Source organism: Nicotiana tomentosiformis, chromosome 11 (assembly GCF_000390325.3).
Source record: "Nicotiana tomentosiformis chromosome 11, ASM39032v3, whole genome shotgun sequence".
In the NCBI taxonomy this organism is placed as follows: domain Eukaryota; kingdom Viridiplantae; phylum Streptophyta; class Magnoliopsida; order Solanales; family Solanaceae; genus Nicotiana; species Nicotiana tomentosiformis.
The window spans coordinates 64475388-64498403 of record NC_090822.1 but is presented as its reverse complement, the minus strand read 5'-3'; the positions used below and the strand labels follow the sequence as shown (position 1 = coordinate 64498403).

The following is a 23016-nucleotide window of genomic DNA, read 5'->3' as shown; positions in this document are numbered from 1 at the left end:
AGAGAAAGAAACGTAAATATGGAAATCGCAACGTTGCCCTTTGCCCGATAAGCAAAAAGGGAAGTGTTTGTACTTGCAACTTGCAAGCAACTCTTTGAAGCCAAGGCTAACTCAGAGAAAGACAGAAGACCTTTCCAAAGGTAACATAGTTGAGTCAACTTATCTTATTCCCACTTCACAGAATATCTTTCTTCTTATTCTTAACCTTAAACTATTAGCATTAAATTGCAACTTAGAGTTTCTTTTTTCAGGCTCTTTCTTTGCCAAATTCGTTGTTTCTTAGCCACTCTTCTACTCACACGGCGGATATCGCAAGCTTTATTCTCAATTTTCTTCAGGTTTGCTCTTTTCTCTCTTCCTCCCCCCCTCCCCCTTGTTTTTCCCTTTCTGGGTTTTAATTATTATACAATTTAATTAAGGTAGCTCGGTAATGAGAAATTCAAGATCTTATTTTTTTTCCTTGAAATTTAAGAGATCAAGATTCAATATATTGTGTTGAAAGTGGAAGCATGTGATTTTATAATGATGTTTAGATTTATGGCTTGTTTATGATTCGTGTTTTGGGTCAAATTGCCTTTGCTATTTTGTTCTACTTTCCTTTTGGGTAAGTTTTTCGCAGTATCTTTTGTAGAAACGCTTAATGATGTACTTGATATGATTGGGGTAAATGATCAATTCAATTAAGAGTTCTCTACAAAGATCATGTTTTGCCTTTTATTTTTAATTTTCAGGTGTTTGGATCTGAAGTGTGTGTCATTTTCTATGTGTTGACTTTGTCTTAATGAATTCAAAAAGAAGGGATGCTCTTTGTGTGTCAACTAATCCCATTGTTTTGCTGAAATTAGCCTTCAGTTCCCTTCGCTGCCTCTCATTATAACTTCCAATTTTGTAGAAATGTTTTGATTGGTTACTTCTAATTTTGCAGTAATAAGCGCTCAAGTTATCAACACATAATTGAGAAATCTCCATACCACCACTTCTTTCGTGTGAAGAAAATAGGTTTCAAATTATCAATATGTAGTTGGGATCAGCTATGTGAAATCTCTTATGTAGTCCACTTTATTTAGGTCCTCTTCAGTAAAAGAATAACTTAAAAGTTAAAAGTACTCCGTACCAGAAAGGTGAAATTAGAGAAGGGTATTCGATTTCTATGCTAAACCTGTCCAATGGATGTGCGTTACTTCCAAATGCACTGAGGTTTATTGTCTCTATGATATTTCTTTAGCGCAAATTATTCTCTTCTTTTTTCTTACCAATGTTAAACAATTTTCGGTAATTAAACAATAAACAGCCTTTGCCTTGGATGTCTATATTCAACAATAAGCAGTCTTTGGCTGTCAGCATTAGTCATTTTAAGTTGTCTGTAAGCATGATTCCATTACGGTTCATGATGGAAAAGTAGGAAAAGGTTTAAGATTCTAAACGGATTAGCCATTTACTGTTAGCTGACCATGAATGCAACTGGCTTGGAAGTTTTCGGCTCTATGAATTTTCTTGGATGATTAAACTTAGCAAGGATTCAACTTCCTAAGAAAGTTATATTTTTGTACTTGCAGAATATTCCAGTTACCTATTTGGAACGAAGAACTTATTTAGCTTCCAAATTCTGTTCCGCTAATCTGCTTGGCGAAAGAGGGAAAGAACATGGCAGGACAACTGCCAGAGAATCCTTCTTATCCAGAACTTGCAAGAGTTGCATCTAGCATGCACATTCAAGAAAAATCTCAGTCTTTGACCCAACGATGGTACTTCACTAAAGAAGAAATAGAGGATCACTCTCCGTCAAGGAAGGATGGGATCGATTATGAAAAAGAGTCACATCTAAGGAAATTGTACTGCTCTTTCCTGCAAGAGCTTGGAATAGAGCTGAAAGTGTAAGATCCACTCTATTTCAATCAGTAGAGAAAAGTTTGATATCTCTGTGTAGCACGAGCACTATATCCTTGCGTTGGTCTCTTTCTCTCATTCCCGTACTTTTTTCCAAGAGAATTCATGCAACTTGTTTATGCTCAATTTCTCATAGGAGGTTGTTGAATATTTAATTTTTCAGGCCTCAAGTGACCATAGCTACTGCAATGATGTTGTGCCATCGCTTTTACATGCGCCAATCTCATGCAAAGAACCATTGGCAGGTAGAAGTCATTTCTTACTCTTGTAATCGCAATTGACTATGAAACACAGATTTGCAGTTAAGTTCTTTTAAGCATGGTTAATATCTTGCAGACAGTTAAATATTTGTTTTGCCAAACCGGGACTTGAGCTGCTTGACAGGATAAAACACTTGTATACACAATGTTATGTTTAGCTCTACCGTGAAGTAAAATATATTGCAAATGTGCAATTGTTTTCGTAGTAAATTCTGATGTTACCCTTTGTAAGACTAAGTGGAATTGGTTCAGATATCAATTTAAAGCCAAATCAGGCCTACAGTATTGCATTATAAGTATGTCCCTCTCTTTTGATTCATCATGCGCTCTTTGGTGTGGCACTGCGCTCTGTGCAGATTGTCGCGACGGTGAGCATGTTCCTTGCCTGCAAAGCTGAAGAAACACCACGCTGGCTGAGTGATTTTGTTGTTGTTTCCTACAAGTTAGTTTATAAATGGGATCCATCAGCTCCACTGAGGATCAGACAAAAGGTATGTCATCAATTATCACAGCTTTGTTATTTCCCGCTAACTTCTATTCTTTTTTTTTCTTCCTAATGTCATGCTTCATATCACAGGATATCTATGATAAGGAAAAGGAGTCGATTGTAGCTGGTGAGAGAATGCTGCTTGCGACAGTTGCATTTGATCTTAACATCGAACATCCTTACAAGACACTTGTTGCAGCTATGAAGAGGTTGGAAATTTCTAACAAGGAGATGGTCAAAGTAGCTTGGAATTTTGTGAATGATTGGTTAGTATCTTTTCACGCGATGGTGATGGTTCTTTATTTATAGAATGTGATTCACTTATTTTCTACTTCCAAATTTTGAACTCCAGAAATTAATAATCATGTGGTTGGTAGGCTTCGCACAACACTGTGCTTGCAGTATAAGCCCCATTATATCGCTGCTGGTTCCATGTTCCTTGCTGCTAAACTTCTGAAAGTGAAATTGCCTACTGGAAAAGGGAATCCCTGGTGGATGCAATTTGACGTTGCACCGAAACAGTTAGAAGGTATGTTATATATTTACGGATTTACCCATATTAGTTTTTCGCAATTCCATGTCGTTTGAAGGTGATGAAAGAAGATCTCCATTGTAGAGTTAAAATCATAATAAAGCTGATGAGTTCTTAAGAAGACAGTGGGCAACTGAATCTGCGGGCTAACTGTAGAGCTTTTAATTAAATATCAGAGCTGTTCTTTCTGCTAACAATTCAGACAATTAGTTTTCAGATTTTCACGTTTGGATATCATTGGTTCACTTGGATTGACTTTACAAAGTCTTCATAGATTAGAAGAAAAACACATAGGAAATGCGGTCTTGTTTTAGTAATCTTTAAATGGTTGGGCAAAGGCATGTAAAGTTTCAATCATGTCAAACTTATATTATTCACAAATGTAAACTGATATACACTCGCAATATCTTAAAGGAAGCGGAAGACAAACCCTACTCTGTATGGAAGACCTGCAGTTTAACTTTGTCTCAAAGGAAAAAATCCTGAAACTAAGACATGCTCTACACTGGATAACAATTATTAATCCACAAGTTGTGTGAAGTCAATACTTTTGGTTGTTTGACCTTCCTTGTATATGTTTCTTTTTCTTATGAACTAACCCTTATTCCTTGGTAAATGTTTCCCTTCCATCCTATTATGCTGTTCCACGACCTTAGTAACTTGAGCACCTAACTTCTTCTTCTATTTGTTCTTTCTCAGAGGTTATTCAAAAGATGCTTCAGTTGCTGGAGCAGAATCAGAAACAAGTAACACCATCCATGTCTGGCAGGTCGACTGAATTAAAACCTGTTGCTGGAAAGGCAGTGTCAAGTAGCACAGAGTCTTGTATCTCAAGTGTGTCAGTTGTTGCACAAGATTCCAGGAATATGGAATTGGTGGAGGCCAGAGGGTCGTCTACCTCCGTGACATCCAAATGCAGTGAGAAAGAATCCTGCAACATCGTCAACACTGTCAAGGAGACAGAGAGTGAGTGTGGTAGTGCAAATAGTGCAGTTGAGGATGGTGTTTGTCAGCCAATTAAGGATGACGCCAAAAAAGAAATTTGCCAGACCATCTCTGCTGGCGATCACAATGGAAATATTGATATTGATCGAATCAAGGAGAGATTGAAGAGGAGGAAATTGGAAAAGAATTCACTGAAGAAATTAGCCAAGGATGACGAGATTGATAGTGAGGCTTGGATTGAGAGAGAGCTGGAAAACTTGGGATAGTGCCACTTTCTGCTATTGCATTGGATGAAATAGGTTCTATGGAAGTACAAGCAGAAAAGCGAAAAAAGACACTTAACTGAAGATGCATTTGAAGTAGCAAGGTGCTGAAAATGCAGGTGTGAAACTTTTCAGGTAAGAAGATGACATTCAGAAACTGTTGTCCAGTTATGGTAACATATTCTGCATCTGGTTCAATCTTATTTAGCAGATAATAGACTCCAGATACGGGGTCTACTGCGCATAATGTTGGCTTTTCATGCCTTGATGTTTTTATATAAAGGGTATGATTTTGTGCATATACATGCAGTCCATTTATACTAAGAGTAATAACAAAATTTAACTGTTGAAAGATGGGATGCCCGAGAGAGAGAGAGAGAGAGAGAGAGAGAGAGAGAGAGAGATGGTAAAATGTATGTGGATTATCCAAATGTTTGTTGAGCTTGGGTTCGATAAGGTAATAACGCGATTTCCGACAGGTCTTTCTGAATAGGAACTAGAAGAGAAGTCTCTCTTTAATACAGGGACGGTCTGTTTTATTAACTGGGAATTCCCCGAGGCTCAATGGCGGGAGGGTCTCATGATACGGATCCTCTAACGTAGAAAGAAAGAGAACAGCAAAGGGTATCAGTTGGGGAGGCTTGTGTAGGAACATAGGCCGAAAGTGGAAACATGGGGATTTGGGTCCTTTGATAAGTTCACTTTTGCAGCTGGTTTTTATTACTACTATTGTTTATAGCTGAAAGAGTAAGTATTCTACTTCAAGAGGTCAATTATTTCTTCTTTGTTTTCTTAGTACCCTGTAACAAGGAAGCACTTGAGTAGTCATGTACTCAGAACTTGTCAAGATGTACTTTTAACAATTGCTTCGTTATGGACAATTTTGCTCGTTAATAAGCAAACTTGGATGTCATCATAGTATATTCTATCTTGAACGGAAAGCCCTCTTATTTGAAATGCCAATGCAACCAACACTGCATTTTGGATGAAAATCATTACTCGATGATCTATATGCTTATGGTTAATTATCAAAAAAAAAACTTAGTTTCGTCATAATTAAATTATTTGTACACTGTTCGTGAATGTAAGAAGAGAGTTTTCAGCCAACTAACTAGAAGTCTTCTCGTAAGATATAGATACTAGTCACAGGCAAGGACGTATATTCTTTTTAAACAAATGCATTTGAATTATAAAGTATTCAAATTACATAAATCAATTTGTTTTCCTTCTAAGGCTTGCCGAATACAATGATGGTCAAAAGATTGCCGAGTAACTGATTCTAGCAATACTACTGCATGTAAGCAAGGTTGCTCATAACATTAGCAAGTACTTTGCAAATTCAATACAATAACAAAAAAGATGAATAGAGCTAACATACATATATAGCATTTAAAGCCTTAAATATGATACAAGGAAGCAACTTTTAAATCTATGGTGGAACCCTACTGCTCCATTAACACATAAAACTATTTCTTTTTATTGTTATAGACACAGTAAGAGCCCCACTTATCTAAATTATACACACCACCCACCATAACAGAAATAGTACAACTACGTATAACTTCATATAAGAAGATTAAACATGACTATCGTAACTTGTTATAAGAGGTACAACCATAACCTATAGTAGTAATTAACGAGTACATACACAAGATAGTTGGTTTGTCTTATTCAGAAATGAAATAAGAAATAAGAGGCACAAGCATCTAAGAGCTGCTAACAAGTGATGAATTGTACATCTATCAGGTCTAACGAATACAACTAGTAATTTCTTTCTGCAAAGAAGATAAGCTTGGCAACTCAAACAAAATTTGCACAACTTTTAACAAGATATATGGACCTCCATTTTGACATTTTTATAATAGAGCTCAGGGAAGTAGGGCATGGGGGGAGTCAAATAGCTCTTTTGACCGTGTTTATCCTAAAAACGGATAACAATTGAATTTATACGCGGTTTTAAGGATACGTGATATAACTTGGCACAAATTGAGGAAATATATATATTAATGTTAAAATTGACTGTGAAAGAAATAAATGCAAACCAAACGAATCGAAAAGCCTTGGCCCTCATGTTCGATCACCCTCAAACCAAGTGAAGATTCATCTGATATAAGAACAGAGTAGCAAGATATTGAAAGCTAGAAGAAGGCAGTATATTGCTTTGTATTGCGTAAATGTGATCTGTCTTACAAATGATCAGACTCCCTTTATATAGTAGGGGAGTCCTACTCTTGATACAATTCTAAATACAGCAAAGAATCCCATGATAGGCTAATTAATCGGCCTCTTCTTGATACGTGTCGGGATTTCCGCCGCGATCCTCGCCCGATTGCGAATATTTTGGCTTTCTGTTATTTGGCTCGGTAAGCTTCCCTTGGTCTCGTTCGATCTCTATTTTGCTCGGTCTTAATCTTGGCTGGTCTCGATCTTGACCGATCTCGATCTTGATCGATCTATGGGTCACGAGCTCGGCAATCTAACTTCGCACCATGGTTCGATATAACACGAATTTGAACCTTGCCATATCATGTTCTAGTCTCGATCAGTCATACGAAAGGGCAAGTCCGGTTTTGACTGTATACAGATAGTCCCCTCATTTCTCGGAGAGAAGATAACGAGAAACGATATGAATTTTCGAGCTCCGTCTCGACGGGTAATGACGTAAACGACGAATGTCACTGGTACACCCGATCATGACATAAGCAACGACTCGAAATGTCCCGTCGGTCCAGTTATCAAGGTATTAAATGTCTGTCAGTCGTTGGTCGGCCACTACCGGTTCTGAACCGTCACCAGCAAGCTATAAGTACCCTAGCTTTTTCTCATTCAAACTTTTACGTTCAAAGCTCTTCCTACTCTTGCTTTTTCTTCAAAAATCCCTTTGCTTTACAACTTTTGCACCCAAATTTCTTGAATTCTCATCAATCCACATACTATCTTAACTCTCTTTTCTCCTGTTCTTCAATGGCAAAAACTTCTAAGACCGTACCGCAAAAGGAGGTTGCTTCTTCATCACGGCCCGCCAGCGGTGAGGTTGCGGCAGAACCCCACCCTGAGGAATTCGTTCCGGCAGGGTGCCCGACTGTTACTGATTTTAGGGTCAAAAAAGCCTCCTTGGTAACAGGCCGATGTGAGCCGGTCTCGAGGTACATATGCACAATCACCGAAAAACTCCTCGCTAGCGTTAAACAGGACTTCAACTGGGTCAATAAGCATGTGGTGGTTCCTTCGCCCGAGGAATCGATCACTACCCATGTGGAGGGGTTTCTAAGTGTTTACACTTACCCCTTTACGTTGGGTCCCTTAGACCCCATCATCATTGCCTTTTGCAAGAAGTATGATGCGACCCTCAGCCAGATCCGCCCCTTCTTCTGGAGAATAGTGATTCTCCTCCGATTATTTGTAAGGAAAATCGAGGGATGTACCTTTACCCTCGACCACCTTATACGCCTCTACAGTCACCGACTCTATCGAAGGGGGCTGATCAAGCTTGCTCGCCGAGCCAGTAAGGCTCCGTTCTCGAGCATAGATGAAGGTCGGGACCGAGGTTGGATGGGCCGATTTGTTCGAGTAAGGACTTCAGACCTGATCCCTGCTGAAGACATGCCATTTCCTGAAAAATGGAACAAAAAACGTAAGTAGTACTTCGCTTTGAAGGTTTAATATCGTTCGTTGCTTTTCTTCTTATTTCTTTCTTCATTGATATTTTTTTAGCGTCGCAGCTGTGGCCCAAATGCCGGACCCAATTCCGAAACTTAAAAAATGGGTCAAAGGCCTCGTGTTACAGAGCCCATACTCAGAGCGTGCTTGGATGGAGTTATCGAAGGGTCGATGGGAGGCCCGCAATCATGGTAAGTTTCTTTCTTAGAACGGTGATCGTTCGGGCTTCTTCTCGAGCTTACTCATCTTTTTTCCTTTGTAGGCCTCGGGAAGGATGTTGCAATGAGGCCCCCATCTGGTGATGAAGAAGTCCTTCCCCACCCACCTGCTTCGAAGCAGGCCAAAGAGAAGAAGAGGAAGGGGGCTCCGAGTTCCCCGGGCTCAAAAAAGAAAAGACCGGCGAGGAGGTCTCGCAAGCCTAGGGGGACACCGGTGCTATGTCTTCGGACTCAATCCGTCGATTAAGGGATGAGTCCGAAGAAGAAGAAAAGGAAGATAAATCCAAACTGGTGGCCCGCGTGCGGGCAGGTGTCATCGTACAAGGAGTTCTCGAACCGGCAAGCGCTGAAGTTGAAATATCCCGACATGAGGAGGTCGGTAAGAGAGCTCTAGTTGAAGCTTCCGAGTTAGAGAAGGTCGAGCCCATTCCTCCCCAAGCTAGGGGGTCGAGAGAGAGATCGGGGACGATGGTTCTCGAGCTGCGAAAAATGCCCCAATAGACAAACTTGGAGCGATCGACATCAGTGGATCCCCTCAGATTTCGGATGTCATGATCCATGAGTCCGGTATGTTGAGTCCTCAGGGGGTGAGCGATATCCATGGCTTCTTGGATGGGGTTGAATCTGCTACTTTGGAAGACGTCACCGGGCTCGATGACCTGCCGGTACCAAGGAAGGAACCGTCGTCGGGTTCCCATGCCTATTCAATGAAGCCCAATAAGTATTAAATCAAGGAAATTCGCGTGTCTTTCCTTTCTCATATATTCTAACTTTTAAAGTTGTAAATAACTATAACGTCGTCCCTTATGCTTGCAGGCTTTGGTGCTGCATCACGAGGCTTTCCTCCGATATCGGGAGAAATTAACTCATCATGAAGCCGAGGTCCGGGACCTCACTGAGAAAAGTGACACCTACAAGCTTCTCAGTTAGAAGCTTCAGGCCGATTTAGTAACGACTCAGGATGAGCATGCCGAGATGGCCGAGCAGGTATTCTGAGTGCTTCACGATAGTGAAGCTGAATTAGATATAGTAACTAACGATCCGATCCCGCAGGTCCGGTAGAGGCTCTAACAGATCGGGGAGCTTCAGAAATAAGTAGATACGATACAAGCCGAGGTTGAAGAATTCAAGAAGTATATGGACATCTTAGCCTCGAAAAAGGAAACCGTCCAACCTCAACTGAAGTCAGCCGAGACCCAGCTCCAAGCTGCAAAAGAGAAGGCCTCGACGCAGGTCGAGAAAATCAAGGAGCTTCAATCTCAGTTGGACTTGGTTATTTCTGATAAGGAAAACTTGGCTAATGAACTCGAAGTGGCCAGATCTGAGGTGGTCGTGGCCAACACCAAAGCTGATGCTAAAGTGGCCCAATTTAAAGTCGATGTTGAGGCCATCCAAGCAAAGGCCAAGAGTATGGTGGATCATGCAAAATGGCAAGCTCGAAGGGAAGCTCTCGAAGGAGTTCGTGCTCAAGGCTTCGATATTATGACCGAAATCGAGAATGCCAAAGCAGAGGAAACCAGGGCCCGAAAGCTGGCCTTTCCTGAGGAAGATTCCGACAGCTTAAGCGAATCCGAAGACGGGGAAGATCACGGGGATAGAGATGTTACCCCCGATGAAGACCGGGCCACTTTGGCCTTTATATTTTTGCATCTTTGTTTAGGCCATTGTAAAGTTTTGTATTAGGCCGATCTGGCCTTTGTAAAAATTATTATATATATATAAGGCTTTCCTTCCCCTTTCAGCTCTCAAATTTGTCCTTTACTTTATTACTTGTATTCATAAAGGTCGGAATTTCTTAGCGTTAAACAATGAGGTTGTGTTCGAGGTTTCGAACAAATCTTACTTTTATTGTCTTTCTGGGTTAAGGCGTTATTTAGGTTCGACGTTACCGAAGATTTTCCCCCAAAAATATCTTAAGTTTATGACTTTGTCGAGGGCAGCCTTTAGAACCGGTTGTGAAAATTTCTCTTTTTTGAAGGCCTATTTTTATTATGGCTCTCGGACGTCTCCGAGCCATGTTAAATTGGCCGTAGCCTTTTAGTTCGGGAACTACCCATTGGGCTTATTTTTCCGAGTCATCCGAGCTTGCCCGAGATAATGGTCCCCGAGTGGGGTGGCCTTGGCCTTTAGAAATCGGGGAGTTGCCTAATAGGTCTTTTGCCCCTGAGGCCCGATGACTTGGGCTGTTTGAGTTGGACGGCAGTCCCCGAGTGAGGGGGTGGTCATTCGCATTCTGGTTATGTAATGCCCTTAGGCTTGTTATTTTTCGGAAGTACGAAGTTCTTTAAAGGGATGTAAAGAGGAAATTTTTTAAAACATAGATGATTGCAAGGAAAGTACTTCTCTTTATTCTCGATCAAAATAATCATACATGCGTACATGTTTTATGCCAGGGCTCGAGCAATCTACATGGGCACAGTTCGTTTTGACCGTTTGGCCCTTACAATAAATCATTTCTATCGAGACCCTCCCATTATGAAGTAGTTTCCTCGCTAGAGTTGATACTCGAAAACAATGCATATCCGAGGGTAGCCCCCCCAGTATTCGAGATTGATTGCAAAGGAACCTCGGATATTGTTGAATTGATCTTCAGTGCCGATTCGTAATCGGACTTGATTCTAAGTTAGCACGATTCATTGTTGCCTAGTTAAAAACCTCACCGAAAAACCCATTTGGGACAAAGCCGGTCTAAGGGAAAAAGAGTGCAACACGTACTTTCAAACCTAAAGATTTCATGCCATTTGTCGAAAAATCCATCGTCACTTCTTGTTAACCACCTGCAGTAATACCGTTTTAGGTGAGATATGTTCCAATTGCTCGGTACTTGTTCTCCATTCATCGTTCCGAGCTTGTAGGACCCTTTTTCGGTAACCTCGAGAATTTAGTATGGTCCTTCCCAATTCGGACCCAATTTTTCTTCATTTGGATTTCGGGTGTTGAGGGTGACTTTCCTTAGCACTAAGTTTCCGACGTTAAAATATCGAAGATTGGCTCTTCGATTGTAATATCTCTCGATCCGTTGCTTTTGGGCGGCTAATCGGATGAGGGTGACTTTACGCCTTTCATCCAATAGTTCAAGGTTCGTATTCATGGCCTCGTCATTTGATTTCTTTGTTGCATATCGGAACCGGATACTCGGCTCTCCAACTTCGGCCGGTATTAGGGCTTCGGTGCTATAAACTAACGAGAATCGGGTAGCCCCGGTACTGGACTTCGAGGTTGTGCGGTACGCCCAAAGAACTTCGGGCAAAATTTCCCTCCACTTTCCTTTGGCGTTGGTTAGCCTCTTCTTAAGATTTTGGATGATGGTTTTGTTGGTCGATTCGGCTTGCCCGTTCCCACTAGGATGATAAGGTATTGATAGGATTATTTTGATCTTTTGTTCTTCGAGGAATTTGGTTACTTTGATGCTGATGAACTGTTTCCCGTTATCACACACAATTTCGGATGACATCCCGAATCGACATATGATGTGATCCCAAATGAATTCGATGATTTCCTTCTCCCTAACTTTCTCGAAGGCCTGTGCTTCAACCCACTTAGAAAAATAGTCAGTCATAAATAAAATAAATTGAGCTTTACCTGGTGCCCATGGAAGAGGGCCAACGATATCCATTCCCCTGGAATTTGGTCTACCCTGGAATTATAAGTTTTCACCTTTTTGCCTCGATATTCTTCTCCCCTGATTCTATCCGTTTTGTCAGCTCCTCAAGCATCTTTATAACTTCGGAGCTAGCCCTCGATTCACGTTCGTTTGACCTATCTACGACCGATTCATCCCTGCGGGTGATTTCCGGGGGAGGATCGGGCTTAGCCCTGCTTGGTGCGCGGCTTTGGTGTTGTAACTGAGCTATTGCCGCATGTTGAGCTTGCAACATTTCGAAGATCATTCGTAGATTGATCCCTTCTCCTTCAACATTTTGTGTGTTCCGAGTTACCGATCAAGCTCTACCACGAATGCTATTTTCGGGGTCGGTAGGCAAATTTGCATCGATAGCCACATGCGAATTAGCGTCGATCGGATCTGCGATCGGAATTCCAACGGGATTAGCAGGCGGTATCTCGTTACCGGGTGCTATGTTGTTATTTTTACCTTGGTGACCGGACTCGTTGTCAACATGTTGAGGTGCTGATTGAGAGTTTGACATTTTTGTGTTTTAGCCTGGAATCAATGATACTCACAAGAACAAGTGTAAAATAGTGTGTGTTATGAAAGTTAGTACCAGGCAATCACTATTATCCTTAGCTCCACGGTGGGCGCCAAATTGTTTACCCTAAAAATAGATAACAATTGAATTTATACGCGGTTTTAAGGATACGTGATATAATTTGGCATAAATTGAGGAAATATATATATTAATGTTAAAATTGACTGTGAAAGAAATAAATGTAAACCAAACGAATCGAATAGCCTTGGCCCTCAAGTTCGATCACCCTCAAACCAAGTAAAGATTCAACTGATATAAGAACAGAGTAGCAAGATATTGAAAGCTAGAAGAAGGCAGTATGTTGCTTTGTATTGCGTAAATGTGATATGTCTTACAAATGATCAGACCCCCTTTATATAGTAGGGGAGTCCTACTCTTGATACAATTCTAAATACAGCAAAGAATCCCATGATAGGATAATTAATCGGCCTCTTCTTGATACATGTCGGGATTTCCGCCGCGATCCTCGCCCGATTGCGGATATTTCGGCTTTCTATTATTTGGCTCGGTAAGCTTCCCTTGGTCACGTTCGATCTCTATGTTGCTCGGTCTCAATCTTGGCCGGTCTCGATCTTGACCGATCTCGATCTTGATCGATCTTTGGGTCACGAGCTCGGCAATCTAACTTCGCACCATGGTTCGATATAACACAAGTTTGAACCTTGCCCTATCATGTTCTAGTCTCGATCAGTCATACGAAGGGCAAGCCCGATTTTGACCGTATACAGACCGTAACATTACAGATTATTTTTATTCTACTCCTCTTGCTAACCATGATTCTATCCTACCCTTTTATATTGACGCAAAGTCTCACTCGCAAAATATAACTTGTTCAACTTATTTAAAAACAATTAAACTCTAATCCATTTACATAATCATCCATTAGATAGGCCTAACTGCCAAAGGATTAAACATTCATAACAAAATTTAACTTGCTATAGCAGCTATTCACAGGTTTTCAATAATGTTACTTGCACTTTACCTTTAAACCTGGAAAAGCTTACACTCACCAATAGGAGGGAGGGCTAAAACAGAAACAAAACTATATATATATATATATATATATATATATATATATATATATATATATTGTTGGTAAACTGTGTTCAAAATCAGAAAATCATGTAAAGTAAAAGAGAAACAGAAATGCGTAGGAAGAACAAAATTAATATATATATATATATATATATATATATATATTGTTGGTAAACTGTGTTCAAAATCAGAAAATCATGTAAAGTAAAAGAGAAACAGAAATGCGTAGGAAGAACAAAATTAAATCCGAGCCCACTGAATTCACAGTGTGTCCTTAAGGAATTTAATTCCCTCACTGTTGCCCAAGGTATACGGATTAATTCCTCCCAGGATAGAACGGAATAACTATTCTGTGATAGCGGCACTTCAAATCACAGAACTTCAGCGAACTCAACAAACGGAGCAAATCACACTTGACACTTATATTTATTTAGAAAAATAATGCAACGATGTAGAAAAGAGGGGAGAAGATTTCAGATTTTTTTATTTTTTAAAAAATGAGGCCAAGCCTCTAAATTTATAGACAAAGGAAGGGTGAGATGGAGAGGTGCAATCCCAAAGGTGCCTCTTCCATTTCCCATTCACACCCTTTAAAGAAAAAACGCAACAATCTCCCACATGAATGGGGAATGGACATATGGGAAAACAACATGCATGGAAATACTGTGTGATTTGCAAATAAAGATTAATCGTATCTGGATAAGTAGGTTTCTCTTTGAACTTTTCGTAGTGAACTTATATCGGATATACTCGGTCAATCGGTAGATTTGATATCTTTGAACCGTCAAGCTTTGGTGTATACCTAGACAACCATAAGTCACACAATCAATCCTTAATCATCTTTGGTTCTCACGGTTCTGTTCGTTTCAGCCATGAACACCGCCTAGTTTCATGAGTGCTTAGAGAATGGGCCTTTACTTTCATTCCCCTTAAAGCGACTTACACTTCACACTCACATAGGTGATTTCTAAACGTATAATCCTATAGACACACTATCTGGTCATATCCTGCCAGACTTAGCAAATCATTAAAAAGCTTTAAGCTTTATTGGCTCATCAAAAAACCTTAATGCTTTACCTTGATTTTTGAATATTGTCTTCATCACGAGAATGGGTTGAGTTATTTGACAATGTTGAACTGTCATTCATAACTTTGTTTGATCTCTTTGAACCTAGCTCTTGGGATCTCCAGTCTGCTAGGTAGAGTTACCGCCATGATGACTTGTCCTAGGCCTTGGCCCCATTCCCTTCGATGATCTTTCAACTGCCTCTCTAGATAGGCTTTTTGTAAGTGGATCTGACACGTTATCTCTTGACTTTATGTAGTCAATCGTGATAACACCACTAGAGAGTAGTTGTCTAACGGTATTATGTCTCCATCGAATGTGACGATATTTTTCGTTATACATAACGCTCCCTGCCCTGCCTATTATCGCTTGACTATTACAATGTATACATATACGTGCCAAAGGTTTGGGCCAAAATAAAATATCTTCCAAAAAATTCCGGAGCTATTCAGCTTCTTCACCGGCCTTGTCTAAGGCTATAAACTCAGCCCCCACTGTAGAGCGGTCAATGCACAGTTGTTTGGATGATTTTCAAGACATCGCTCCTCCACCGACTGATTAGAATCGGTTGAACCGGTGATCTAATTTGCATCACTATACACCTCTATTATCGCGGAATACTTATTGTAGTGCAAAGCATAATTTGGAGTATATTTCAAATACCTCAAAACTCGTTTCATTGACATGAAAGTTCAATGCAAACTTTCTTATGTCGTAGACTAATACGTCTCGACTTTCGATTGCATATCAGATTATTGACTACACTTAATGTAGTAATAGTATATTATAATAACAGCCGGAATGATTGGCATCAGTTGTGGTCACAATCTTTTAATATATAACACATTTATCAATCACTCTGCTATTTTCAAGCATTTGTATGTTATTTATTCATACGCCTATATGATATGCAAATTATAGCACCTCCATTCATGAAACAAATCCAACTTGGAATGAATTTTGGTCATGTTCATCGGTTGATTCACCTAATTATAGACCAACATATTAATACATTCGTTCATGAACAGATACATTTATACAAAATATGTAAATGCACTTTTCATGAAAAGTTGTAGAGTTCCAGGTGACACCCTTTCATAAAAGAGCGAAATATTATAAATGTTCAAGAAAGAACAAATCATTTCTGGAAAGGCACGTAAACAAATTTCGAATTTGTAGTTTCATCACTAGTCATCACTAAGACTGAGCAAGCAATGAATTCACCGGCTATCATATCAATATCCACTAAGGATTGGTGGGGTTCAAAAATTATATCATTTAGACATTACGTCTAACATTGGCTTTTGTCATGCATAAGCTAAAAGCCCCCACATTTTAAATACTTCATCAACATATCATCCACATATAATCAAATAATGACTATATGATTTGAAGTATTCTTAACGTAAACACATTTGTTTACACTCATTAATTTTGAAACCATTTGACAATATTATTTGGTCAAATCTCGCATGTCATTGTTTGGGTGCTTGTTTTAATCCGTGAAGTGACTTAACAAGTCGACACACCTTCTTTTCTTTTCCAGGAACCACGTACGAACCCTTCAGGTTGTTCCATTTAAATTTCTTCCTCCAAATCTCCATTTAAGAAAGTTTTCTTTAAGTCCATCTGATGGATTTCAAGGCCATACACGGTGGCTAACGCTATTATCATCCAAATAGATGTAATTCTCGTTACCGGTGAGTATGTGTCAAAGTAATCAAGACCTTCTCGTTGTCTTAATCCTTTGACAATTAATCTTGCCTTATATTTGTCAATAGTACCATTAGCTTTCATTTTCCTTCCGAAAATCCACTTAGAACCCAAAGGTTTATTTCCTGGAGGAAGATCATCCAATTCTTAAGTATGATTACTTAATATGGGTTCTATCTCACTATTGACTATCTCTTTCTAACATTGTGCTTTCGAGCAAGACATTGTTTCTTTAAATGTTTGAGGCTCACTTTCCAACAAGAATGTCAGAAAATCTGGTCCAAAGGAAGTAGTTGTCTTTTGACGTTTACTACGTCTTGGATTCACCTCATTAGGTGTACTTTCCTTTTCTTTTTCCCGAGGTCGCTTAGATATTTCACTAGACAACTCACATTCCTTTTTATACGGATAAATATTCTCAAAGAATTCAGCATTATCTGATTCGATTACCGTATTAATATGAATGTCGGAATTTTCTGATTTATGAACCAGAAAATTATATGCCTTACTATTTGTTGCATATCCTATGAAACCACAATCAATAATTTCCGGTCTGATCTTTACCCTTTTGGGTTTAGGAACTTACACTTTAGCTAAGCACCCCCACACTTTAAAATATTTAAGTTGGGCTTCCTTCCATTCCATTTTTCATATGGAATGGATTGCGTCTTGCAATGGAGAACTCGACTGAGTATGCGGTTATCTGTAAGAATAACCTCCTCCTCCCCCCTCCCCCCTCCCCCCAAGTTCTGGGGTAAACCAGAACTTATCATCAAAGCATTCATCATTTTATTTAATGTTCTATTTTTTTTTTCCTTTCCGTAATTTCATTATATTGCGGTGACTAAGGGGCTGTCGTTTGGTGAATAATTTTATATTCCAACCATATTTCTTCAAAAGGAGATTCATATTCGCCGCCCCTATTACGTCATAGAGCCAATCACAAGAACTGTTGTTTGTGTCACGACAGTGCCAGAATTAATAAATTGTGAAGTTTTTAATCTTCAAACCAATCTGACACATTCAAAATTAATAAACGGTGAAGTTTTTAATCTTCAAACCGAGTAACATCTGATACAACTAGATCTAATAAACGGTGAAGTTTTTTAATCTTTAAACCGAGTATATGTGACACAATCAAATTTAATAAACGGTGAAATTTTTAATCTTCAAACCGAATAATAAATAAGAGTAGAAAATCACTAAGATTTTAATCTCCAAAACGAGTATAAAGTCATTTAGACTTTAATTTCCGACAAATGAGTAGAAAGTCACGAAGACTTTAATCTCAACAAACGAGTAAAAAATCACGCAGATTTTAACTCGAAGCAGGAGTAGAAAATCACAAAGATTTTATATCTTCGAATGGTTTTCCAACTAAACCATTATAACACTTAAATAGTTTGATCTCTTACTATGATCAAGCAAATATACGTACATTCCTACATATTATATTCCAAACCATGTATATGGAATTTCTCCAGACCTTGTCTCAGGGATGAAATTAGTGAATTGCCAATGGCCATTACCAGAAACCAATTAAAATTCATAGCAGATTATTTCATTCACAATTCGCAAGGCCATGTATGTAAGGTGCAAACAGGAGAAGCGAATAGTTCTCTGGAGCAGACAAGTAATAAAAATCTTTACCAAACCGTGGGGTATATGTGTGGTCCTCCCCGACGGAAGCATTGGAATATTAAGAAACACCATGAAATGGAAACTGCACTCACATAAGTTATCCAACTTCATGCCTATGGCTACAATCGATAAGGAAGAATTGATCATTCAATCTTTCTTTTCTCATATTCTCAAGTTTTAACAATTGAAATATAACAATTTCAATTCTGTAACCAAACCGCAAAGCACATGGCAATCTCTTAGTACGAACAGTACCAAGACATATTCTTGTAGAAAAATATAACAGATAACTCAACTATCTTTGGAGCGAAAACAGAATAAAGTCGCTTCGTCATTTTCCTCCATGACAGATGATTGTCACTTCTCTGAACAATTGAACATGTTTCTGCTATAACAAGTAAGCACCACTTGATTATCATTTTCTTATGTCTTTCCAATAACATAATCATTAAAACATACCATGTTGATACTAATCATAAGAATGGCAGTAACCTACTGCCTTTGTATTTCTGAGTTTAAAGCCAGACATAGAAATACTTTGTATCAAGTAATCAAACCAGTAAGACCACAGGCCACATAAGTTTAAAAATTATTTGTCTATGAATGTTCAATTAAATGTACCCACAACATGAAAGGCATAGAAAGAGAAGAAGAATGGGTTTACGGTGGCCTCTTCATGAAAGAATGCACAATTCTCTCTTTAAATGGAGAACAATATTATTCAAAGTGAGTGGATTCCAGAATACTTGGAATGGATTTTCAAACTGGCCAACCTTTGCAAATAATTTCATGATTAATGTAGTAACAAGTTTGGCAGTGTTTGTTTTCATCAAAGTGACGCAGCACTTGCCTCACCGCCTACCTTCAAAAGACATTAATTAACTTTCGCAATAGTGACACTGAGCCAACAGACGCATCGTCTAAGGCAAAAAGAGGTCATTTTGAAATCGAGTCACTTCTATTAAAAGATGAACACAGAAAAGTAATAAATTCCTTAAGCTTGTTGGTAAACTGTGTTCAAAATCAGAAAATCATGTAAAGTAAAAGAGAAACAGAAATGCGTAGGAAGAACAAAATTAAATCCGAGCCCACTGAATTCACAGTGTGTCCTTAAGGAATTTAATCCCCTCACTGTTGCCCAAGGTATACGGATTAATTCATACCAGGATAGAACGGAATAACTATTCTGTGATAGCGGCACTTCAAATCACAGAACTTCAGCGAACTCAATAAACGGAGCAAATCACACTTGACACTTATATTTATTTAGAAAAATAATGCAACGATGTAGAAAAGAGGGGAGAAGATTTCAGATTTTTTTATTTTTTAAAAAATGAGGCCAAGCCTCTAAATTTATAGACAAAGGAAGGGTGAGATGGAGAGGTCAATCCAAAAGGTGCCTCTTCCATTTCCCTTTCACACCCTTTAAAGAAAAAACGCAACATATATATATATAGAGAGAGATATTTTAAATCAATATATGTCGCTGTTCACCCTGCCAACAAAATCTTAGAGTAAAAAGACCAACATTTTCAATCCATCCGGAGTGGTTGGAGGAAGGTTTTAAATTGGAATGAGTACATATATTATAACATTTTGGCAGTCCTATATTTTGGATTGTAGAGCTTAGAAAAGCAACTGAAATTTTGGTCCCCTGGTTCTCTCCTAACTCCTTACTAAGCTAATAATCAAGAATTTCCCTTCAACTTAATTAGCTAAAGATAGAGAGATATACTTTCTTCTCAGTTTGAAAGGTTTCAATACTTTTCTGCTTCCTCCAAGCTGGCATTGGAGCATGCCCCTAAACATCAAGCTCTGCATTGAAAAAATCAAAGGCAGATGCTCGTCTAATTTTTCTCTGTTTCTATATTTGGTTCTATAGTTGCTGGCTAAAGTTACCAGTAATAGTTAACTGAATTTTGAACTTCAAAAAAAAATTAAAAAAATAATAACAATAATATTATAAGAATCAAAGAGAATGTTGCTACTTCTCTGGTTGCTCCATTAGATCACCATGTCGTATAAAATAGTGATATAAACCTCCAGAACTCCACGAAACTGGTGATGCACAAGAAGCAATGCAGATGTATTTGCCAAACAGTCCCCATAACAAAGCCGCAAACCTTAAAAATAATAGGAGCACATATTAGAGGAAAACACCAAACCTATTCTCTTTCTTAGTGAGCTGATGAACAACTAAAATGGTCAATTTAATGGTGGATATAAAGTAATGCAGATTTCCCTGCTTTAAAAAATTGAAAAAGAAAACGTCTATGTCCTCTAGGAGTACAATATCGTGTTCTCTACAGCTTGGCCATAGATTTTGCCAAAATAAACTTGGGTTTTATTTGACAAACACATGTTTGGCCATAGATTTTGCCTATATTTTGGCCAAATCCCAAATCCCAAAACCAGCTCAATAGCTGGTTTTGGGCCAAATCCCTAATAATACACATGTTTTTCCAAAATAAATTTAGAAAATATGTTTTGAAAACGTATGTCCAAACACATTTTCATCTTCAAGCCAAACTTCACCCAAAACAGATTTTTCAAAATAAATTTGTGAATCTATGGCCAAACGCTAGCTTTATGTGTTCAACCCCCATAAATTGTCAAATCAAAAGAATTCAGTATCATCCTATTTCCAGGAAAATCAAACAAAACTAAGCTTTTATTTTGGCTCAGCTGGCAGCTCTCATCAATCTTCAATTATGTGTAGCTGGAATATGACAAATAGACGAAACACTCGGCAATTAACAAATAAATAAACACATCAGGAATTTTAGGAACATCCTTATGTTCGTCACAAACTAAAATGACATAGTCGAAATGCGAACTACTAAATGTAAAGAATGCTAACTCGAATTTTGTCAATCAATTTCAAGAACAAAATACAGAAACTGAATGTAGAGTATAATTTCTTAGTTAACTCCTCGGTAATTTCTACCAGAAGTTCTGCCATCTCTATGTCAGAACCTCAGAACATAAACCTTTGATAAATCACAACCTAACAACATATTAATAATAAGATAACAAGAAAAACACCTTCTTTATTATGGAAAAAACGCCTCCTTAAAAAGGAAAAAATACTAGTGGGAAAAACCAGTCTTCATTGAAAAAACAAAAGTCTCCATAACTTCAGACACCAACTGCCAAAACTGCAACCTTTTATACCCTAAGTTCTAAGCACATTTCCATCTAAAAAAAAGGTCTAAGCACGCTTAGCTATTCAGCGGAGATCAAAAACCAGATCCAGCCCTAAAGAATCACTACATGCTGCAGATCGCTCTTATTCACTCCTAATACTACACCACAGAGTAATATCCATTAATACATTAGAATCCAATAACTATTTAGCATTGGGTAACAGTCTCCTATCGACAACCTGAACTGCGAATCGACCTATCTGATTCACTCCTAACACTGCACCACGTATTATCCATTTTAGAATCACAATATTCACACACATCAACTAACATTTTTAGATCAAGTTCAAAATTATTCGGAAAAATTGCATTTTTCAGTTTCCGAAGCAAAACACATGCACACGAACCTCTACCCTTCTTTACAGGAAATTGACATCCAGCCTCATCAATGGAATTTCAATTGAGTGAATCCAATGGCCTCAGAAAGCTTCCATACTCCACGTCAGTATATATACGCTCAAGAAGCTATAAAGAACCTTCCCGTTAATTCATCAACGGTAACTTATTGTCCCTTTCTAAGGGCGCTTGGTGCACACGCACCGTCTCATGGGGACGCCGGCAGGCACTAATCCGGCACGTCCGTAGAGATAACGAAGCTTCCAACAGGGAGAATATCAACTCATTACGAAATCCCTGCCAAATCCAACTACGCAGTATCCTTGAAAGCTTCTTCAACTGTGAGCCCTAGCTCAAATCGACTGGGGGACCCTTCAGTTAAAGCTCGAATCTCGACACATAATGGTATGCCAGCAATAATTTTTAAAGCTAGCGATTACTATGGGGTTATGGCGGAGGAATGTAGACTCACAATTGTGGGTAAATTCCTTAGAACTCGCCCACAAATTGAGAAAATTCGCTCCAAATTTGCTGAGAAGATCTCTACAAAAGGTAATGTCAAAATTGGAGTATATGATTACCGCACCGTATTTCTTGACTTCACTAACGAAGATGATTTTAAATCAGTGTGGTTTAAGAGGTCAATTGAGATTGAGGGTCAAATTATGTCGCTAGAAAAATGGACACCGGACTTCAAACCGGATGTAGATTCTCCCATAGTACCCGTGTGGGTTCTTCTTCCTGAACTTTCTTTTCATTGTCACACCTGGCACTATGTCAAGCAAATTGCAGGTCCGATTGGTACACCTCTATCTATGGATATTGCCACAGATTATCGGACAAGGCCAAATATAGCAAAAGTTAGAGTAGAAGTGGATCTTACTAAACCAAAGCTTAATTCCATATGGGTTGGTTCAGAGGATGAACAAAGTCCTTTGAATGGGTTTACACAAAATCTAGAATATGAGAATGTACCTAAATACTGTAGACATTGTAAACTCCTTGGCCACTCTATCTTACAATGTAGAAAAATTGAGAAAAATTCAGAGGGGGATGAAAAAGATAAAGGAAAAAATATAGTAGAGGAACAAGGAAGTAAGGAATCACTAGAGGAAGGAAGAAGGGGCAAGCAATTAGGAAAGTCTGAAGAGGAAAAAAAGAGCCAGCAGAATGAGAAAACAAAAAACAAAGAAGGTGAAAGGGGTCAGATTAAGGAGAAAAGTAATGTGTAGATTGACAATGTTAATGTGGAGAAGTTGCAACAGGAAAACAAAGAAGAAAGGAAACAACGCAAGTACAATGAAAGACAAAAGGTTGAAAATGAACAAAACATGAACAAAGAGATACCATATGTGACAGAGAGAGTAGGGAGTAATAAGAAGAAAAAAAGGACATCCAAGAAAATGCCAAAAGAAAAGAGAAAAGTTCCCTTCAAGCCATTCTTATCACAGGAAAGTACTATGAAGACCTCAAAAGTTGCTACTAAGAATTCTCAAAAGAATTCATATGCCTCATCATCAAAGGAACAAAGTCAGATTATTAAAGAAGGGGAGGAATTG

The 23016-nt window shown here is 38.7% G+C and overlaps 1 protein-coding gene and 1 long non-coding RNA gene across 2 annotated transcripts; one reads left to right on the top strand and one right to left on the bottom strand.

The window, feature by feature from the left end:
- The first annotated feature begins 5 nt into the window (after window positions 1–5).
- LOC104114852 (cyclin-T1-3-like) lies at window positions 6–5309 on the top strand. Its single transcript, XM_009625390.4, has 8 exons — window positions 6–140; window positions 252–338; window positions 1557–1874; window positions 2051–2132; window positions 2504–2638; window positions 2725–2900; window positions 3012–3163; window positions 3866–5309. Exons 3-8 carry the CDS (start codon window positions 1645–1647, stop codon window positions 4375–4377), a joined length of 1287 nt encoding a protein of 428 aa, XP_009623685.1. The 5' UTR covers window positions 6–140; window positions 252–338; window positions 1557–1644; the 3' UTR covers window positions 4378–5309.
- Window positions 5310–19679: 14370 nt separating this feature from the next.
- LOC138900800 (uncharacterized) lies at window positions 19680–22814 on the bottom strand. The gene is made up of 2 exons (XR_011412078.1): window positions 21469–22814; window positions 19680–20038 (listed from the first exon to the last, which is right to left on the bottom strand). It is a non-coding gene; the product is annotated as an uncharacterized lncRNA (long non-coding RNA).
- Window positions 22815–23016: the final 202 nt, after the last annotated feature.